This window comes from Lycorma delicatula, chromosome 5 (assembly GCF_047948215.1).
Source record: "Lycorma delicatula isolate Av1 chromosome 5, ASM4794821v1, whole genome shotgun sequence".
Lineage (NCBI taxonomy): Eukaryota > Metazoa > Arthropoda > Insecta > Hemiptera > Fulgoridae > Lycorma > Lycorma delicatula.
This window is the reverse complement of record NC_134459.1, coordinates 80,910,420-80,934,300: the sequence shown is the minus strand read 5'-3', so window position 1 is coordinate 80,934,300 and position 23,881 is coordinate 80,910,420. Positions and strand designations below refer to the sequence as shown.

General features: G+C 31.0%; 1 protein-coding gene across 1 annotated transcript in view; it reads right to left on the bottom strand.

Moving 5' to 3' along the window:
- Positions 1-2,286: 2,286 nt before the first annotated feature.
- LOC142325115 (uncharacterized) overlaps positions 2,287-23,881 on the bottom strand; it is a 231,613-nt gene continuing 210,018 nt past the window's right edge. The window contains exons 5-9 of the mRNA XM_075366468.1: positions 17,360-17,543; positions 10,684-10,834; positions 7,867-8,122; positions 5,439-5,681; positions 2,287-3,942 (exon numbers count right to left, since the gene is read on the bottom strand). Coding sequence (XP_075222583.1) covers positions 2,338-3,942; positions 5,439-5,681; positions 7,867-8,122; positions 10,684-10,834; positions 17,360-17,543 — 2,439 coding nt within the window. The 3' untranslated portion in view covers positions 2,287-2,337. The remainder of the gene's footprint in view (positions 3,943-5,438; positions 5,682-7,866; positions 8,123-10,683; positions 10,835-17,359; positions 17,544-23,881) is intronic.

Here is a 23,881-nt window from a genome sequence, read left to right as displayed (position 1 = left end):
ATTATCAACAAAGATATTTTTTGATAATTAGATCATTTTCAGTTTTTATATTTAATAATAATCTAATAAATTGTAAATGGACTGATAGTAATATAAATAGAACTGAGAGTGTATAAATAGGACTGAGAATATATAAATTAAAATTAAAAGTCAATTTTAAAAGTGGTTTAATGATCAAGAGAGTTCTTAATTTATATTAGTTCTTCTTTATTAGTCTATTAGTACATAAATGTATGTATATGTATAAATGTGTGTGTTATTTACAAGGGTTGTTCGGAAAGTAATCTCCATTTGACTATAAATAAAAAACCTGTGTAGATAAAATTATTTTATTATATACAACTTAAAACTATAGCTGTTAACTATGTTTAAACATAATCGCCATTTAAATTCAACCATTTGTCATAGCATTTCTCTAATTACCTACTTCATAAATTTCAGCTGCCTGGATTCCTACCCAGCCTTTCGTGGCACTTTAAAGTTCGTCTTTGTCATCAAAGTGTTGTGATGCAAACCATTTTTCACATGAGTAAAGAGATGAAGATCACTTGACGCCAAGTCCGAACTGAAAGGAGGATGATCAACAATGTCCTGTTGGAATTGATTCAGAAGTTTTTGAGTTCTTCAAGCACTGTGAGGATGAATGTTGTTATGCAGCAACACCGGATCACATTTGTTCCGGATGACTTGCCTAAGTTTCTTCAAACTTTCACAGTAGGCTTGCATCACAGCACTTCGATGACGAAAACAAACTTTGAAATGCTGTGAAAGGTTGGATAGGTACCCAGGCGACTGAATTGTATGAAGAAGTTATTTGTAAATTAGTGAAACGCTATGATAAATGCTTGAATTTAAAGGCGACTATGTTTAAAAATAGTTAAAAGCTGTGGTTTTAAGTTATATATAATAAAATATTTTTATTTATTTTCTGTTCTAATTGTAGCCAAACAGAGGTTTTACTTTCCAAACTGCCCTCATAGATTGATAGCCTGCATTAAAAATAGTATATACACATAAGGAAGAAATTTTTTCCAATTTAATGTAATTTTTTATTCATTAATTTGAAAAGAGAACGGTTCAATGGAACTCTCCACCATTTGTTTGTTACTTCTTTTTTATTAATATTTTTCAATCACAAGTGTGTCATAATATTAACACGAATTATAGCTATAAAGTAACTGTATCACTTTGTCTTACAATGTCTTCCATGAAACTCATGCTGATGGAACCCAACTACATTCATGTAACTCAGTTACATGGAAGAGATCACCCAGGTGATTTTATGCAATCAATTTTAATATTAAGGCAATTACGTAATTTTAAATATGTTATAAAAAAAGGAATTGTTGAAGGAAATACCTAAAAAAAACTCTTCTTAAGTAATGAAGGATAATATTAAAAAGATAAAAAAATCTTTTTATATTTATTGTTTACGAATTCATTTATGTTAATAACATTAAATAAGAAAAAAAATTTATTATGTTCAACAATTTTACAGAACCAAAATAAAAATTGTTTAAATAAATTTTGATAGTCCAAATAAAAAATAATTTTTAATATATTTATAATTAATCAAAATAAATATGGCAATATCTGAAACATTTTTCCTTGCAAACATCTCTGAAGGTCAAATATAAAGTTGGAAACTGCATGCAGTGTATGCTCCTAAAGACGATGTAAATGAAAACAAAATTTGTGTATTTACCATTATTAATAGCTACAAAATGTCAAAACACCTTCTGTTTTGTAAATCATTAAATTTAGAAAAGAATACACCAAAAAACAAGCTTAATAACGTTTTACGAATTTTCATCGAGTTATATGATGATGACTGATGCCATCAGTCATCATCATAAATTTTTTTTTAAACACATTGTAAAATTATTATTTTTTATTTAATGATTATTTATCTCACATCCCTATCAAACTGGAAAGATGTAATTATAACTTACACTAATATAATTCAATGTTTTATTGAAAGAGAGGTTAAGTTTGTTTAAAAAGTATTAAACAATTCATTACCAAGCATTATCTTCTATTCAGTGTTTCTATTTATTTTTCATTAAACATAATTAAAATTATACTTCAGTTTATTATTATTTTTTAAATACTTTCTCTATTTAAATAAAGGTAACAAAACGTGACATAATTACAAATTAATAACAAAATATAACATAGTAAAAAGTACACATATTATCAGATCGGACTAAAATTATAAAAAGATCATAATCCTGAAAATTATTTATAAGTAAAATAATATAAAGTAATGATAATTACAAAGTAAAAATGTAAAGAATATATATAAAAAACCTAAGATAATGCTATTTCAGTCAAATGTCACTTAGATGTTGGCATACTATTACTACTAACAAGTGTTATAGAAGTTGAACCATCATTAAGTAAACGTGGAAAACCATCAGGTAATGTTGTATGAGGCAATGAATGCCGTCTTAATAATTCTCTGTATGATTGTAGTTGTTCTGGTGTAGGATTATTATTATTATTATTACTACTATAAATATTACTATGATGATGATGACTATTATTACGGTACGATGACAAATTACTATGGTTATGATTATTACTATTATTATTATTATTGTTATGAGGTATTAAACCATTAAATAAAGCTGATAAATAAATTGGATCTAATGCAGCCGGTGGAATAAACGGTGTTTTATGATGATTTTGAAAAGAATTCATGTGGTGATAACCACTGTGTGTTGAAGGTAACCTATTACCAGTGGTGATATGATTTTGGTGTTGTAACAAAGATGATGAAATTTGTTGTGTTAGAATTTTCTTTTGATTGTTTATTTGCTGGTGTTGTTGCTGTTGCTGTAACTGTTTCTTTTGATTAACCGTTAATGATACGCTCGGTACAATTAATGGTGCGCTAGAATTTTGCTTATTTGTATTTAATGACTGTGAATTATTTACACTTAAATTTCTTAACGATGTATTATTTACACTACAACCGTTTGGATACATTTGGATTTGTGAAGTTACTTGGCTCTTTCTTCTTCTTGGTTGTTGTGGTAATATGGTATGATTTGGCAACACTGTTGATGAATTACTACTATGAGTACTATTACTGTTACTAACATTAGCATACTTAGTAGCAGGAACTAATGTGATTTCAAGATTAGAACCTATTTGTCCATAAGCTGTAGTAATATTAGTAGATGAATTATTACTATTATTATTTTGTTTTTGCTGCACAGTACTTTTATTATCACTTTTTGTTCGTAAATCAAGAACTTCTTCTGCAATTGGTCGTTTAATAGATTGTTGGAAGACTACTTTTGGATTACCATAAACTGGTCTTCCTGGCCATAATCTAGGAGGTGGTTGTGACGATCTGTGCTGAGTCGACGATAAAGATGCTTGTGATACTGAAGAAGCTGTAGTATTTGTTGATGATAACCGTGATGATAAACCAGTCATTGTTAAAAGTGAAGAAACATCTGGTGTTACAGTTATTGAGATCTTATTATTCTTATTATTAGTATCAGGATAAGTATGTCTTATAACAGATGGTCGATTCTCATCTGTTTTGCTTGTACGATTTTGACTCTGGCTATTATTAACTGTAGACTGAGGTACATTGCTTATGTTACTATTATTACTGTTATTACTACTATTATTACTATTATTATTACTTGCAGTATTACTAGAAATACTACCACTGTTGCTAATGCTACTAATACTAGTATCATTATTAATGTTACTCGTACAACTAGTACTTACAACATTATTATTACAACTAATATTATTTTTGTTATTTTTATTACTGATGGTATTACTATTATTATTATTATTGTTATTTTGTGTTGAAACATTATTAACAGTAGTAACTGGTGTTACTTCTAATCCACCTTCTTTAAGTATTTCCAATTTTTGTTTTTTCAAGCTTGGAGGAACCGATATGTTTATATTAGCCTGTAAAATAAAAAAATAAAAAATAATATTAAAAATTTACAGGAAAAGTATTTTTTAACATAATTTGTTTAAGAATAATCAACTACCAATTAATGATAACTAATAGTTATCATTAACTGTCTACAGTTAATCAAATACCAAAGGTATTATTTATATATATATATATATAAACAATAAAAACTTTTAATAACTTCTTTTCTTTGTATATTAGCAAATAAACAACAACAGGGAAGTCAATGATTCTAGTTTTCTTAGGCAACTTAAGACTTACATTTTAGGAGGCGTTATAAGGTATCACTATGATGCCACAAGTTCCAGTAAGGCAGTAGTCGATATATTTTTACAGTACTTAATCAAGAAAAAGGGGATGAAGGTAAATGAATGGGGAAGGACAGAGAAAGAGTTCTGTATACTCTCAGAGAGATTGCCTCTTGTAAGGTTAGTCTAAATCACAATCACACAGCCTGCTACGTAATACATTACAAATAAATAGTTGAACTGTGATGTTTTGTGATACAGGATCTTGTTAAATATCTTAGTTTTACAGTTTCATAGTTGCTTTCTTTACTTTGTTTTGTAGTAATCTGATGTAGCAAGGATAGCTATAAGTGGACAAATCCACTACAATTGGAAAGTTTTTTGCAAATTTCCAATTATTACCAGTTTTAAAAAAATCACTTTTTATTATTACAAAAGATAACTAATTATTACGTTTTTGTAACTACTATAAAAACACTATTTGACTGTTCAGATGAGTATTAAAGTATCTCTGACAGAACAAATGGAAGGCTGCTTGAAACTGTTAGAGAATCACTGTAGTGTAAATATTGTTAATCAAATACTTTTTATATTCATGAAAGAGAAGGTGATGGGTCAGATATATCAAACTAACCATTTCCTGAGTATATGATAAAATATACCAGGTTTAATTTCCAAATTGTATATGTGCAAGCGTGCGTGCACATGAACAACAACAGAATAAGTATGATGTTGATATCATTTTATATTTTACTATTAGGTTATTTCTGGTTATTTAAGAGTGGAAGCAGGCAATCAACCTGAAAAAAATCTTTTACACAAATGAAGAATCTTTTGACTTTTATAACCAAAAGGAATCTGGTAATAATGAGTTCTTTCTGACCAAGTCTATCACAAGATAATAAAAACTGAAACAAAAAGTCTTCTCATTATAAATTCATTTATTTAATGTAATAAAATGTAGAATCATTAAAACCACCTGTTTCGGGAAAAACACCTTTAAAACTTCCTGCAAAGAGAAAAGACTGTTACAAAGTCTAAGATGAATTCACCTGAAGTTGTGAAACAGCTATCTAGTTCTAGGACTCCTCACTAGTCGTTAGAAAAGATAACTTTTGATGAACTGCCTGACTTATTCCAGCTACCCAAATAAAAGGAAAGAGAAGATATTATACTAATTAAGTGTTTTAGGTGAAGATTTATTAAGTTTGGCTATACAAGTATGACTTTTTTTTTACCTTGCTAGGTGACAGTGAATCATCTGATACAAGATCAATAAATTCAGTCATCAATGGCGGTTGTTGTTGTTGTTTTACAGGTGCTGAAGGTGTACTAGTTCTAACTGGTATATTCTCCTTACCACCACTTTTTGCTTCTCCTGGAGTGCTGGGTTTATTTGAATTATTATTAGGTTTGTCAGGTTTAAGTCGTACTCCATGTAATGACCCAGGTTTATTAGAGAGCCCAACACTCTTTTTATCCTAAACATAAATCAAATTAAAATTAATTACGCAATAAATTGTAAAACATAAAACACTATTTCAAATGGTTAGAACTCGTAATCTCACGAGTTATTTCATCCATTCTAATCTAATAATCATATTTAAGCAAAATGATAATATGAAAAAGCTTTATTTTTTAAAAATTAGGGGGTTTATTATACTTGCAACATCTCAGGAGATAGAATCATAATACTAAGGAAAATATAGAAGTGGCAACAATTCTATTTAACATAGTTTCCTTAGACAACTAAGGTTACCTAAGAACAGGAATGGGCATTGATTTGGGTTGGCAATATTACAATGCTGATATATCTATTTTTCTTTCTTTTTTTTAAGTGGGGAATAGCACTAATTAAATTTAGTGACTCAATCATGGCGTTCTAAATTCCAAGAAAAGTGGTAGTTTAATTTTCAGTAAAAGATATGTACAGACTACATTAAACCTGGATATTATTTTAATTTTAATTAAAATAACAGTAGGTGACAAACAAAACAAAAATCTTCTATGGGGGACATTCAATAATTAGAGACAAATTGATGTAGAAATGAAACAGTTTACAGGTTTTGTACTTTCATGACTTTAGGCTGGCATCACTGGGATGAGCTGAGAACAGCTGATAAAAATTTAAATTAGATAAAAATTATTTTCTTTATAACCTCAATATTGCATTTAACGATGGTGTGTTTGCTTGAAGTTTCTACATTAGTTGTACAACGTTCAGTGATCTGATTTTTTGCTTTCTGAAGGTGAAAAACCGGCTAAAATCTTTTCTTGAATGACTTTACAGTATATTGAAAGCTGTATGAACTGCGGAAATTTTTATAAGTGGGTAGAACAGTTCAATAATGGTAGAACCTAAGTGACTGACAAGCAATGTCCTGGCTGGCCAGTTGAAATGTCAACTATTTCGCTTGAAACCTGCATTGATGACATTATTCGTGAAGAACAACGTATTACAGTTCAACATATAGCAAAAACAGCCGCAGTAAGTGTTGGCATCATAAGTGTTGGTTCATAAAGTTATCAGTAATAAGCTCAAGTACAGCAAAACAAGTGCAAAGTGGGTCTCGAAAGAGTTAACGCAACAACACAAGGAAACAAAACTCAAAGTATGTAGAGACTTGAAAGAATGCTATGAAAGGGAAAATGACCACCTTTTCTAAACAAAATTTAAGTGTGATGAAACTTGCATTCACCATTTTGAACCAAAGTCCAAAAGACAAAACATGGAATGGAAGCACACCAACTCACCTGTCTGAAAAAAATTCAGAACGCAAACATCAGCAGGAAAAGTCATGTTGATCGTCTTTTGGGATGACCAAGATGACGTCTTTTGTGATTATTTGGAAAATCAGTATACAATAAATAAATTTTCACCAGCATGACTATGCAAGTCATGCTGGTGAAAAAAGTAAAGCCAGCAATGAAAATGTCACAGATCTCAAAGAAAAGGCGTGATATTGCTACATGATAATGCTTGCTCTAACACCGACCATCTGACCCCAGAAACCATTGGAAAAATGGATTTTAAGATAATGCCACATTCTCCCTAGTCCAAATTTGGCTCCTTTGGATTTTAATTTGTTTGGTCCACTTAAGGAGGCATTACGTGGAAAAACTTCAGCAACAAGGAAGTCAAAGAATTTGTGGGAAAGTGGCTAAATCAACAAGAAAAAGACTTCTTTGCATAAGGTATAAAAAAACTAGTTCATTGTTGGGACAAGTGTATTAATATTGGTGGGGATTATGTTGAGAAGTAGTAAAAATCTCATTTTGTAAAAATACACAGTTTTTTCTACATCAATTTGTCTCTTTAATTATTGAATGTTCCTCGTATATTTAGCAACATATTTCTTTTTTTTTTTTCAATCTGATTTGTTTAGAAGCAATTTTAAGAGACACTATCTCTAGTACATAACAATCTGACAAAACAAAAGGAAATGAAATGCCATACTTTAAAATCATTTCAATATTTGGCTTATAATTTACACTTATTATATTTATATTTGACTATATTTTTTTCAGACAATTTAGAATCTATTTTTTTTCTGAAAAAATTGAGGTGATATAACCACTTCATCAAAAATCGTTTAGTACCACAAAAAAATTAATATCTTACCATTTAATAATGCTAAAAAAAAAAATACGATAAACATCACTAACCTTATCTTGTGGTTGTGGAACAGGTACTAATGTAGCTGTAACACTTGGAGTAATAGTAACAGAAGGAGATACAATGGAAGCTGTGGAGGGTGTTTCGGTAGTGGTAACAGCAGTAGCAGAAGTAGTAGTAGTAGTGATGGTAGTAGTGCCAGTAGTTGTAGCAGGAGTAGTTGATGATGCTACATCAGTTATCTGTTTTCCTTTAATAGCTAATAAATTTTGCCCACCAAATTGGCGTTCATAAGGTAACAATAATCTGAAAATATTAGTAAAAATTACTTCACAATTAATATAATTTACCTGAAAAATAGTTGCTACATGTTAGAATCATTAACAATTTTGAACTAGTAAAAGCTTTCAATTATCAAGTAATTAAGCTCAAGTGAGATGAACAAAAAAGAATTATTGTTTTATGGTTGAAGTAAGATAAAACCTTAACACTTAGGATTAATAATGATAACTACACGTTGTTAATATATCCAACAGGATTGCTGCAATGTCACAACTCTGCAATGTCACAACTTGCTTGGAAAGTGTACAGACTAACAAAAATGTAATGTTTTAGACTAATGAATTAATTCACCACAGAAGCTTACAAAGAAGTTTAAGATAAGAAAACTAATGATAGAGAAAAATAAAAATCAAATTCACACCAATTAAATCGGAGTTTTGGTAGTAAAAATTTTTTAGTTGCATACTCTCTACTTGTTTTATTAATATATTGTCAAAGGTAATTTTTTTAAATATTGCTTTCACAAAAAATACTTCATGAAGCATCTGTAAGAAATTAATAAAGAAATCAGTTCAAATAATTACACAGATCATGCGTTACAAGGACAGAATATAGCATAATGTGTTGTATGTATTAGTAACAGAATATTTTGATTAAATACAGGAAGTTCTTAACTTAATATGAACTAGCAATCCTAGGAACAAATTAGTGCTTAACAGCAACAATTTCACAAAATAATGTTTTTCTTAAATACCTGTAAAATTATAGACAACTGTTATTTTTTTTATTTGAAATTTTTTAACCAAGAAAAATGGAGGATTTCTGTAGAAATCTTAAAAAAGAATAGGCAGTTTTAAAATGTCAATGACTAAAATCAGTACAGCCATCTCTACCTCACAATTTTATAATCAGAGATACATACATTAATATGCTGTAATATTATTTTCATGCAGCAGGTCAAGCAAGAAATAATCTTCAGTATGACAGCAACTGCAATATCAATTAGCAGCATTGGTGTTTTTGATAGTTCATTGCTCCCATCCTCATTGAAAAATCTCACTTATAAAAAATTATGAACATATCTCTGGAATTTTCAAACATATGACTTAATATTTCAAAAATTTCAAAATGCTATTTTAATTTTTGGAGTTAATTTTGGTTCTTTCATCGAGAACATTTCTATATGAAAGTGAAATTTTATGAAAAATCCAGTGTTTTCAATTTTAAAGATTAATATTTCATTATAAACAATATTTCCACACTTGCCAATTGTGGCAAAGTAGTAGCATCTTGGCCTTCTATCCGGAGATCCCGGGTTCAAATCCCAGTCTGGTAAGGCATTTTACACATGCTACAAATTTCAATTTTCATATTCCCAAGTGGTAACTTCTTGGTAAGCTTCTGGTGAATTAATTCATGAGTATCACAGCTTAAGGTAAAAAAAAATGTTTCACAGCTTCAGGTATGTGTATTTATTTGAATAGTATGAAGATACATTAAATCTCATCAGACTAGCAACAATTATCATTCAGAATCAACTTGTAACCAATTTCTTTAATACTATAAAACGATATCAACAAGAATTCAAACATAAAATTAAGAACCTTATTATCAAAATCTTACAGTTAGATAAAATAATATTATTATTATCTTTGGTAAAATAAATTCCCATTTATTAAAAAAATAGTATTTCTGAGGCCCCAATGGCAAAAATTTTGGTAGTCTGTAAATTTTCATAGGATGACAAAATTTATCTTGTTTACAAAAAGATCAAACTACACACTGGTTTGTTCTGAAGCATCTTAATTGACTGCTAAGCTTTGGATGACTGTTAAACATTTATAATGACTATATATTTTACCATCTAAGAGACAAAAGAAAATGTCTTAAATGCATTTTTGGAATACAAAAATGGAACCAGATCTTTGTTTGGTATCAATAAATGTAATTCACGTAGACCAATTTTTAGTAAATTAATAACTCTTGACATTTACATGCATATATATTTTTTAAATGCGCAAAATTTGCTAAAAAAGATTATTCCTAAAAAATAAAGCACTCACCATACAACACATTAACAGCATAATACCTCAGTCTATGAGAAAGAACCTAAAACTACCTAGCAATCTGAACAATCTTCTGATCAGTTAATTTAAAATTAAATCTAAATAATCCTTTATACAAGAAATAATATTACTAAGTTAATGAGTTTTTTAAATAAGACTAGCAATTAGTGCCTTTAAAATTGCTGCTTTATTGTTCACAAACTTTAATAATGTATACTTAGAATGCTTTTATCATTACTATTTCATAAAATAATTATTTTTATACAATAGTATGAACTATAATCTCTTCTCTTTTTAACTTAACCTTTTTAAATTTGAAATGCTGCTCTGATTAAAGTTTTTCTATGATTCTTCCTACCAAATATAAGATTGGTCCTTAATTGCTTTCTGCATAACAATAAACCTACCATTCCTGACATGATCTATATATTCCCTGTATAATTATGTTACGATCCAAATAGTCTAAGCAATTTATTTACAACTGTATTCATTTTAAATATTAGAAGTTGGCTAACATACTTTTCATAATGTCTCCTTGATATGGTGGCAGCACTGGTACTATTCTGATCTCCTCCCATTTCTTCATAAACATATTTCCATAACCTACTAGCTGTAACTGCATCATAACCACCTAAATGTTTAACTTTATTATAAAACATGAACAAGTCAACTGGAAAGAAAAACAGAAACATAAAATTACACATTTATTTTGAACTAAACACACACGTACACATATCAGTTCTAATACTATTCATCAAAGTAACTTTTATTTGCTTATTTAAGTGTAATTTATAAAAAGAAAAGTCAATGAAAAAATTATATTATATTAATGAGATGTTTTCTTAGATTAAAGACATTCAAGTTAATTAAAAGTGCACATAATAATAACAATCTAAAATATTAATTGGTAAATAGGAATTAAGACCATTTAGATAATTAATTATACCTTAAAAAATATCCAGTGAATAGACTACCCACATCATATACATAAAAAAATAATGGCAATTAACTTAAGCAGCATATTAACTTAAGCAGTTATTTAGCAGCATATTAACTTAAGTGGCAATTAACTTAAGCAGGACAAGCAGCATAGGGATCAGGTCAGCTACATTAATGCCTACATAACTGTTAAAGGACACTCTTTTCCTAACTAGAGATCACACAAAATCCCATTTAATGGTTAAATGCCTTTTGGGTAATAACCGCTCTTTATTCCTTATAAACCAATGAAATGTAGGAAGACAGGTTGATTTAGACTGATATGCTCAAATGTTTATAAATTAAAACAATAACACAATTCTTATTTAAGACTATGTTCATTATTGTATTATATAAGGCATTCATATAAAAATAAAGAATAATGAACAATAATTACAAGTAAATTTTTTTCATTTTAGTTTATTAATGTTCAGTTAATATATTTATCCTCAAAAATAAACACACATTAGAGGATTGTCAAAAATTAGGATAAAATTTGTTAATTTCTGAAAGAAAACTTTACATGACAGAATTGAATTAAAAATTCAGTGGTTTATTCAATGGAAGTGATAAGATTTAGCAATACTTGGATGAAATAACCTGAATGAGAAGAAATTGAAAAAATGAAGTATCGACTAGCTAATAATTCAAACTCCGGCAATGGTAGTGTTAAGCAGCAGGATCTAATTTACTAATCTTTTTTTAAATTACAAAATTTTCTTTATTAATTCAATGATGGTGTCAATTACATTACTTCTGCGAGAGATACGACTGCCTAGTAGACAGTAGGGAGAGTGGTGGAGTAGCGATTTTCATGAAGAATGGGGTGTCAGCTACAAGAATTCAACTAACCACTGTCATTCCTGCTATTGCAGTAAAGGTCACTATTCCCTTCAAATTGCATATCTGCAATCTGTATCTCTCACCGAACACTGTGTTCAGTGCTTTAGATGTCTCAAATCTCCTTACACAAATACCATCTCCATCGTTAATAGTAGGAGACTTCAATGCCCATCATATTTCCTGGGGCTCAACCTTCTGCTCCACTCGAGGAAATATGATAAACAGATTGAGACAAGATTTTGACCTTTGCCTACTGAATAATGGATCACACACATTTATGTCCTTATCAACTGGTGCTGTATCTAACCTTGATCTTTCCATATGCTCACCGAATGTACTCCCTCATTTTAATTGGTCGATTTGTGATGACTATCACGGCAGTGATCATAGACCAATTATTATTAGTTTCGGTGTAGACTGCGAGATTAAAAGAATGCCACGGAGATGGATTATTGAAAAGGCAGATTGGAACGGATACTGTAAAGCATTCCAATCTCAGTATGACGATGGAGCGAACATCCTCGACCAATATTCTTCTTTTACGTCCATGATACTTAAGAATGCCAACAGATATATCCCACAAACATCGGGTAATCCTAGACGTCCTTTCGTTCCATGGTGGAACGATGAATGCAAAATTGCTATTAGGAATCGACGGCAGGCACTACGTAAATTTAATCGTAGGCCCACAACAGAACATCTAAATTTATACCGCAGGGCTAGAGCGGTGTGCCGTCGAGTATTCTTGGACGCTAAGAGGAATTCATGGACGAAATACGTGAGCACTATCTCACGCACTACTTCCACGTCTACTGTATGGAAGAAAATTCGTGCAATCTTCGGATCACCGAAACAATCTATTCTTGGTCTTATTGATGAAGGAGAACTCCTTTCATCATCCTCGGAAGTGGCAAATAGTCTAGCAAAATCTTTCCGCTCGGTGTCTCTCACCTCATCATATAATAACGATTTTCAACGGTACAAGATACAAATGGAGGTGTTGTCGTTAAACATTGGTGATTCGGTTGGTGAATTAAACACTCCATTCGTATTTAAAGAATTGTTACATGCACTTAAAAATTCACGGGACACTTCCCCTGGACCGGACAACATTCGCCTTTCCATGCTTTCACACCTTCCTAATTCGGCACTACAACAACTTTTGAATATTTTCAACGGTATATTCTCCGAACAAGTCTTCCCACCTGGCTGGTCAGAAGCATTTATTATACCAGTACTAAAACCTGGTAAAGACCAAACGAACCCCTCAAGCTATCGCCCTATTTCATTAACAAGCGTGTTGTGTAAAATAATGGAGAGAATGGTAAACCGCAGACTTACATGGTACTTGGAGAAACATGGCTTTCTATCTCCAGAACAGTGTGGTTTTCGACAAGGACGATCTTCCATTGACCATTTAGTGTCACTAGAAACAGCCATACAAAACGCTTTCCTCAATCGGCAACACCTCGTCGCTATCTTCTTTGATATAAAAAAGGCGTATGATACAGCCTGGCGACGTGGTATTCTTAACACTCTCCAAAAATGGGGAATCAAGGGCAATATGCTTGCTTTTATCCGGGGATTCATAAATCACCGAACGGCTCGTGTTCGTGTAGATGATTCGCTCTCAGATAGTGTCATCTTGGAGAATGGAGTGCCCCAAGGTAGTGTATTAAGTGCCACCTTATTTTCTGTAGCCATAAATGATATTACCAAATGTGTTCAGGCTCCTGTCTCATGCTCTCTATTCGCTGACGACTTTGCTATCTACATTGCAAGCCGTTCGGCACCTACAGCAGAGAGACTACTGCAGAACACTATATATCACCTTGAAGCTTGGTCCAGGATTACTGGTTTCACATTTTCATCCGAAAAAACAAAATGTGTAGTTTTTTCTCGGCTACGAAACCCTTCTATTCCGCAAATTTTTCTGAACGGTGAGACTATTACTATCTCTAATTACGTTAAGTTTTTAGGTTTAATTTTTGATAGTCGTCTTACTTGGGTCAAACATTTAAAAGAATTGAAAACAAAATGTTCCAAAATTTTAGATATGATGCGAGTCCTTACTAACACCAAGTGGGGAGCCGATAGATCATGTATGATACATTTTTACTATTCCTTTGTTCGCTCCCGTTTAGATTACGGTTGTGTGGCCTACTCATCAGCTCGTCAAACCGTGCTTAAAATGCTGGATAGTGTACATCATGCTTTCCTTCGGCTTGCTACAGGCGCGTTTAGATCAAGTCCTGTCGCAAGCTTACTTGTAGACTGTGGTGAACCATCACTTTGGGATAGACGAGACCAGCTTTTATTATCGTATTTTGCTCGTCTCAGAGGACAACCAAATCACCCGGCTCTTGAGTCAGTCTTTAGAAATCCTAATCTAAGAAAGTATGAGGACCATCCACGTCGTACTGCACCGGTAGGTATCCGTACCTGGCGTCTGCTGCAGCATATAAATGTTGACAAACCGTCATTCTTTCCTATATATCCTTGCTCATATCCTCCGTGGAGAATAAGCCTTATAAATTTTAATTTTGACCTGGCCACATACAATAAGCAATCAACACCATCTATTGTCTTTCAGCAAATGTTTCAGTGTGTTCTCTCCAAGATGAAACCAGACGCGGTTGTATACACTGATGGATCGAAACAAAATGATTCAGTTGGGTGTGCATTTGTTGTTAATGAGAGAACTTATATGTTTGGTCTACCCGGTATTACGAGTGTGTTTACCGCTGAACTATACGCTATAAATAAGGCTCTAAACATCATTAACCCTAAATATAGAAAAATTCTTATTTGCAGTGACTCGTGTAGTGCTCTCCAAGCCTTAAAAAACTTTTATTCCAAACATCCTATCGTCATTGAAATTTACAACGCAATCGCTGAGTTGAATAATCACAACACAGAATTAAGTTTTTGCTGGGTCCCTAGCCACGTAGGGATTCCAGGTAATGAACATGCAGATTCCGCTGCCAAAGAAGCATGTAACCAGCCTCCTTTCACCACCCGAGTTGCTACTTCTGATTTCATTAACTATGTAAAACAATTATTAAGAACAAGGTGGCAAGGTGATTGGACAGCTACCGTTGATAATAAACTCCGTCACATTAAAGATTCTGTGTTACCATGGAACTCCTCATACAGAAAACCCCGGCGTGAGGAAGTAGTTCTCTGTCGATTGCGGATAGGACACACAAGAGTTACACACGAGTACCTCTTTACAAGAGGACAACCACCTCTATGCGCAAGATGCAACTGCCGCGTGACTGTGCGCCACATACTCGTGGACTGCATATGTTATGCGGCATTGCGTCGTAAATTAAAAATTCCTAGTAACATCCGTGGTATCTTGCGTAACGATAAGGAGGTTTTAAACCGGATGTTTATATTTTTACGTAGTATAGGGTTAATGCAAAAAATTTAATAAGTATGTATTCTTTCATAATTGTATGTATTGTCCTATGTATTGTTTTTGTTATCCGAGTAGGGAGCCTTTTACACTCCCTATCGGATTTTTTTTGTTTTTTTTTGTTCGTTTTTTAAATTCGTCTGTGATATTAGTTGTAAGATTTTTGTGATATTAGTTTTAAGTTTTATCTCCTTTTTTAATTTTAAGTTTTATTTATTTTTAATGTGATAGATTTTAACATAGTTTTAAGTTTTATTTATTTTTAATGTGGTAGTTTTTAACATAGTTTTAAGTTACATTTTAGTGTTTTTGTTATCCGAGAATGGGCCTTTTACACCCATTCCGGATTTTGTTTCTGTGATAGTAGTTTTAAGTTTTAATTTAATCTAAAAAACTTAAATTATTTTTATTTTTATTTTTATTTATTTATCTATTTATTTATTTTCCGGGCGATGATAACGTTCAACCGTTTTTCGCCCTAAAAAAAAAAAAAAAAAAAAAAAAAAAAAAAAAAAAAAAAAAAAAAAATTACATTACACACTATCAATTACATTAAACAAAAATTAATTTAAAAAAAAAATATATATATATTAATCAGAAATAAATAATGTTTACAAATTAGCTTGGTTAAATAAATTCATTTAGAAAAATAAAATTAATACACCAAAAAAATGAAACATTTTATTAAGATTAGAAAAACATTATGCATTATTGTGATGAATAAAACTAATTTCTTGGCCAATTTTATTTGAAACTAAGAGTCTAATGTTAGTAAACACGTAATCTCCATCATGTTGCCTTTACTCTATATAAATGTTAAGGTTCAGATATTTTCTTGCTTGCTAAATGTTAACATGACAATATTTTCAATGTATGAGCAATTTTTTTAAGTACAGTTTACTTTAAAATGAAAAGAGAGAACTAAAGAAGACAACAAACATTACGACTATACATATACATATATTTTTGGAAATTCAAATAATTCATTAATACATTGACCTCTGTGTCAATAAAATTTAATATTATATGAAATATAAACCACCAAAACACAATAATTAGATAAGTCTAACTTACCATATTAATTTCTAATAATCGATTTTTGAATTCTATTTTTTAATATATTCATAGTCAATTTATTGTGTTTGATAAATTCACAAATTATAAAATGAATATGTTTAAGGTATTTATAAAATTCAATACCAACTTAAGATGCAGGATCCCAAGAAAATCTATAAATATATATATATAAATTATAAACCAAATATAGTATGGAAATATACATTAAATAAGATGACACTTACCTTATTTCATATTTAAAAAAAAACATTTTTGTGGAAACCCACATCCTCAGTTCTATTTATTATATTTTAAACTGTTTGTATCAAACCATACTTACATACATTCTAATTTATCAAAATTAATCTTTTTCTTTTTTATATTTAAAAAAAATTAACAATTTAAAAAAATAAATAAATATAGAAGTTAAAAATTAAAAACTACATCCAGTAGGCCATAAATCGCAGCATGATGCTAAAACGCTCGCACTACAATTGCAGTAACCTGCTGCATATATAAAATATGACATCAATTTAGTAAAAATTAAATAAATGAATAACTGGAATTAAAAGCAACATGTAATTTAGTCAGCCAATGTTACAGCACCTTATTTCAGTATTACAGTACTTAATTTCTGTACTTAGGTGGATCAATTTGGTTTATTATTTATATATTAGTACAAAGGAATATGGGTATTGACTTTAGAAGAATATATATATATATATATAAAGGATAAATACCATCCTTTAACACCAAATTTTTATAATTATTAACATTTGTGAAGTAAGCTAAGTTAGTATAAGAGAATGTAAAACAAAATAATATTAAAATTAATCTTATTAGCAACATTTTATAATTAATAAATTGTTTAAAATAATCAAAAAATTATTTACTTACTCTCTTTGAATCCTATGGTAGGCACTCTATTAATAGGTGTTTGTCTACTTTTCATGAAAGTGTGCAACTTTGTAAGAAATTCTTTCTCTTGAACGGTAACACCAGCAGCTCTTGCACTGCGTCTAGGACTTAAAGTAACTTGAAGTCCATTCCTATTTCTATTTAATGGTAAACTGATCTTACCCTGTAACATATAACATATAAAAATAGCAACATTATTTTAAAAGTTACCAGCACTTATAAGTTAATAGAAATATTTTACTATAAAGTAACTTTTAATAAACAATAAAATCCCATTTATTCAAACTTCATCCAAATCTTACTAATGAGAAATTATTCTCAATGCTGAAAATTTTATTTACATAGTTGAATCATTCAGTATTCAATCAAATTTGAAATTCCGAGTATACCAAGCATTGGTATACCTACTAACCAAGAAAAGTTATGCATTTTTAGAATGGCACTGGGTGATCTTCTACTATAATGATGGGCAAAGGAATAGGGAAATTAAGCACCAATTGAAAAGTAAAAAGAAAACATTTACTATAATTTATTATTTTTTCATATAATTTTATTAATTACCAAATTAAATTATTTTGTGCTTATAATTCATTTTATATCTATGTTAAAATATTTTTTTTTACATTTACATTTGTTTCATTACCAGTATTTATAAAAAAAATATTCAGAATTAAATTATTTATCTTTACAAAGAACATTATAGAAATAAATATAGACACAATAACTCAGATGTAGAATAAAAAGAATATAATTCTGCACCTCATAACAAAGCATGGGATCCTTCCAAGTAAATATTATTACAAAACTGTAGAGATGAAAGACAGCGTTTTCATATTATTTGCTGGTTGTTGAATACAGTCTTTTATATAATAATTTTATTTAATGACAATGTTAACAAAGATAAATATAAGAAATATATTTTAAAAAGCTTGACACATTGAAATAAAACAAGAATACTTAGCAACGATATTCTATCTTCTTTACATCTATGTATTGTGCAGTAGCTCCATCCTTTTCTCTAAGGCCGCTCATTGCAACCTTCAGACGGAACATACACTAACAAATATCATCAGTATAGTGGACTATAAGTTTTTACACGATTGGCAAAAAATATATATCCAATAAATTCATAAAAAAACACAATTAATGAAACATAATGCATGAATACAAACGATAAAATCTCTTTCAATACTGCTCATAATTAAACACAATTTTGAACTATTATTCAGTAATTAAACATGAAATCATGAACATTATAATATGAATATATTTAAAAAATAAAAGGGCATTATGTTTAGGATCAAGTGTTTAAACTTTTCTCCAAAATAACAACCATAACAAAAGTCAGATCGAGCCTCCACAAGGTGCACCTGGATATCCCCAAACAAATAGGAGAAATTTATCCAGTGAAATGAATCTAAACAACCTTCATCTATCAAGTCATACTCCACTATTACCTCACTAAATCACATTCAGAGTTCTAATTCAGGACCTAGTCCCACTACAGATGACTCCTTGACAGTCAATCATGAAAGGTCTTGTAAGGAATACTCCATTGGTTGAACCAACCAACACCAAAGTTCAGAGAAGATAGCACTCAGATACGGGCTGCCACTTAGAAGACAACATGCAATCAGAAGCACTGGAATGCTTTACCACAACACACATGAATAAGGGCAGTACAAAATCCAAAATCAAGCCAAAGCAAATCACCTACATTTCCACATGCAATATAAACTCACTCATGCAACCTGTTAAACTAAAATTAACAACCAACCTAATGGATCAACACAAAATTTTCATCATGAAACTGCAGAAAATAAGAAACACTGACCAGGATGCCATGGAATCTCAAGGATATAGGCTCTGAAAAGGTATACATGGGAAGAGTGATGAAAAGTGTCTTACAGTTTGGAACATGCATTTTGGTCAGCCTCAAAATAACAAACTGTGTTCACGAATTCACAATTCCCAACAATATCAATACTCACCCTAAAAGCATAAAATAAAATCGACACCATAATAAATGCCCATCCCTACCCGCGCCTCTATAATGAAAAAAAATTTCCAAAAGATCATAAAGAAACAGAAAAGTTCTGAGAACTACTCGACCAGATCATAAATACCATCCTCAAAAATCATGTTAAACAATTATCTTCCTATCAAGGAAGATACCTGGTACACCTACAGTAAAAATTTCTATCCATAAACACAGAAATAAGACACTACAGCACAGTTATAAAACTGGAAACAGCAGAAACACTCTTCCACCTGAATGAACAAAGACCGACAGACTCCAGAAAATCAAAAGAAGAATTGGAAGAACCTGCATCAACAAAAAGTACCAGAAAGACTGGCAGTGGTGGATCACGCCCAACAGTCGTGTACAAAGAGTTAAGAAACCATCATTGATACCATGTTGAAGAGGACATCAGGATTCTTTGGACACATCATGAGGATGCAAGATTTGAGACTTATGAAACAGCTGATGAAGTACAATCTCAACTCGAAAAACACCAACATACGTATATGTCTCAGGACGCATATGGATCAGGGAAATAAGAGAAGATCTGAAGGAAATTGGCCTTACACCAGAAGACACCACAGACAAGATAAAATTAAACAAAGAAATCAAACAAAAATACTTGCTTCACACTTATAAGAAAGAAACTCACAATACAAACAGTTTCAACACCAAAAAGGGCATGGAGATCAGAACATATGAAAAAGTACTGGAGGGACTGCAAGGTTCGAACACTCCTTTTGAAGAGACTTGGGTAATGAAATGACTAAAGTGTTCCTATGCGGCGATAAAAGATGAAAATGAAATAAAAATAAGAAAAGAAATTTACCAAGCAAAGGAAAAACACATAAATTTTTCATTAAAAAGAAGATATACAGAAAACCAAAAACTATAAAAGTATGTAAAAAGTAAAATAATCTGGTTCACACAACCAAAATGAATTACCACAATCAAGCTTTCACCACAGCTATTTTTATTACAATACAAAATCAATATCCTGATAACTATTCTAACAACTCAACAATCTTGACAAATTCAAGTCCCTCTGACAAATTCTAAAATAGGAGGTGTGGAAAAAAATGAGAATTATTTAATTCTGACTTTTTAATGCCTTCTCAACTGAGGTCAGTCTTTATCCTATGCGACAGCAGGACTGTATAATATATGAGGTGTGGCTATTAAATAACGAGACTAATGCTGTAGAATATTTTATTTTAAATTTATACATATTTAGTTATCCCTTTCAATATACACACCTCCTCCTCTATCTCTACAATGCTTCATGCAAATTTCCACTGTTCGAAACAGTGCTGGAAGTCTTCTGTGCGCTCTTTCATGACGTGTGCTGCTTTTTCTTTCACAGCTTCAACGGTCTGAAATCTTGTTCCTTTTAATGCAGATTTGACGTTACGGAATAGATAAAAGTCACATGGTGCTAGGTGAAGAGAATAAGGCAGATGGTCTAACATTGGGTTATACTTTGCTAGAAATGTCTTGACAGACAATGCAGTGTGAGTTCTGATGAAGAATCCATGACTGTTCTTCCACAATTCGAGTTGCTTTTTTCTTATTTTTTCACAGGGGTGAGCAAGGACCTCAAGGTAGTAATACTGAATAATAATCTGAATTTCAGGAACCCAGTGAAGATACACAATCCCATAAATATAAAAAAAATAAATCATCATCGCTTTGAATTTTGATTTGCTCATTGGAGCTTTTTTAGCTCTCAAAGTTGGAGTCTTCCAATGCATGAATTGATGCTTAGTTTCTGGATCATAAGTGAAAAACCATGATTCATCACATGTTATCACTCTTTCCAAGAAGTTTGGGTCATTTTCAGTAGCATTCAAAGTGTCAGAACAAACATTTTCACGAGCATCTTTTTGTTCAATTATGAGAATTTTAGGCAACATTTTGCATGTTAAAATTGTTATGTGAAATTTGCCTTACGCATTCTTTGTTAATTCCTACAGTTTCAGTAATCACATGAATAGTTAACCGATGGTCAGATCAGATCAGAATACCAATTTGTTCAATATTTTCATCTGTTTTTGACGTGGAAGGGTAACCCAGACGAACATCATCTTCAACACCTCAACCATCTTGAAAACGCTTAAACCACTCAAAAATCCATGCATGCAATACATATTCATTATCATATACTCTTTTTAATAAAAGATAAGTTTCAGTAGTAGTTTTTCTAAGTTTCATATGAAATTTCACGACAATTCTTTGCTCTAATAAAACACTTATCATTTTTTCGGCAAAACAAAAAAACCGATGTTATCCAAATGAAGGTCATACCCAGACTAATATGTCTACAGAAACTGGAGTGGCAACAATTGAAAGAGAAGGCTTCACGCTACACAGCTGTCAATCATACGAATTGGCACGTGCGCAGTTCTGTGGCAGCATGTTATTTAATAACCACAACTTATACATCAATATTTCCAGTATTATTACTCATAATTCAAATTTGGTAGCTGAGTATGTAGGATGTATTTTAATATGAATGGGAATTTATTTTATTTAAAAAACGGGACAAAGGATTTACATTAAATTAAATCTTGTTTTAACAACGTAATCAAATCAAGTTTAGTGAAGTGGTGAAGATGTTAGAAACAGGTTTTAGTGTGGACTTAAATTTATAAAGTAAGGAGTCGAACAAACGGTTTCAAGAAGTCCGTGAAGATGTTGAAGATAAGTTGGATGTCCTAACACATCAATAACCAATGAAAATGTTGACAAAACGAAGGACATTGTAATCAATAATCGCTGAATCATTATTACAGAAGATGCTGAAGAGTGGAAACATCTTGGGTGAAACAATTTTGACTGATATTTTGGGTATGTAAAGGGTAGCAGCAAAATTTGTTCCAAACTATTCAATTTTAAACAAAAGCAACATCTTGGTAGCTGATACCGCTAATGAATCAGAATTGCTCAAATGTGTCATAACAGGTGACTAAATATGGGTGTACAATTACAATTTTGAAACGAAGGCCCAATCATCCCAATAGAAGCTTCCTAAAGAACCAAGACTGAAAAAAGTATGCCAAGTTCAATCGAATGTTAAGATTCTACTTACAATTTATTTTGTTTACAATAGTGTCACCTATTATATATTCTAGCCACTAGACTCCAAAGTCAGCAATAAGTATTATTTAGCAATTTTATGCCATTTACGCAAAGCAATCCAAAGAAAATGAAAACAACCACAAATATGGGCAAACAATTCTTGGATTTTGCACTACAATGATGCTACAGCTCACACTTCATAATTAATCTGTGATTATTTAGCCAAAAATTAAACACACTGATGTTGCAGCCTCTGTACTATCCAGCCATAGCATCCTGCAATTTTTCCTTGTACCCACTGATTAAGAGAATATTAAAAGGGCAATTACTGATGAAATAAAAGGATGAATGATAAAATAAAGAAAAAATCGTTGAGTTAAAAATCGGTTAAGGCTATACCTAAAACTACCTTCAACAAATGTTTTGAGGAATGGAAGAAATGCTGACAGAATTGTGTCACATCTCTGGGAGACTATTTTGAAGGAGAGTATTAACAGAGAATAAGTAAATATTTTTATCACACCTGTGTATAAAGAAAGAGAAACAATAAAAATTGGTTACAAAACCAAAAGTTGGTTTTAAAAAAAGCATACATCTATGTCCATTACTTCAAAATAACTATAATTTTTTTTTTTTGGTCTTCAGTCATTTGACTGGTTTGATGCAATTTTCCAAGATTCCCTATCTAGTGCTAGTCGTTTCATTTCGGTATACCCCCTACATCCTACATCCCTAACAATTTGTTAGGGATGTAGGATAACTATAAAAGTTTGTTTTATTTTTTAATCCACCATCAGAAGAAGGTCTGTTAAGGGTTGGAAGAACAAATCAGCAATAAAAATTCTACTGCAGTAGCATGCAAATTAATCTGAACATAGGAATTTTTAGTTTATTTTTACGTTGTGGCTAATCTTGACCACGTTGTGGCTTGACCACACCTATTCTTTATGTTATCTGTGTAATGTGAGATTATTGTTCTTTGGTTATTTAGCAATTTTCAAGTTACAAATAGTATTTTATGAAAGTTTATTTGAAATCATATCTTGTGTTTTTTGTTCTGTGTGTCTTGAATATATAATGATGAACATAACTCCACGAAAGTGTTTCAAAATTTTTTTCTTTCTGAGCATACCAGTATGACACAACAAATAGCTTCTGAGTGTGGTTTTGGAATAGACGGTGTATGCTATTTTAAAACAATTTAAAGATACTGGTTCCTTTTCATCTCAAAGGAAAGGCAAATGTTGCTGTAAAAGAAAAACAACTCACACATAGGATCGGTTGGTTATTAGTGAGAAAAAGTAAATTTGATCCAAAATTATCTGCTGTGGACTTATATCAGGAATTAGCAGCCAGTTCAAAAAAACCTTCAAAAAAAAATTCCCACATGGCAATGGAAT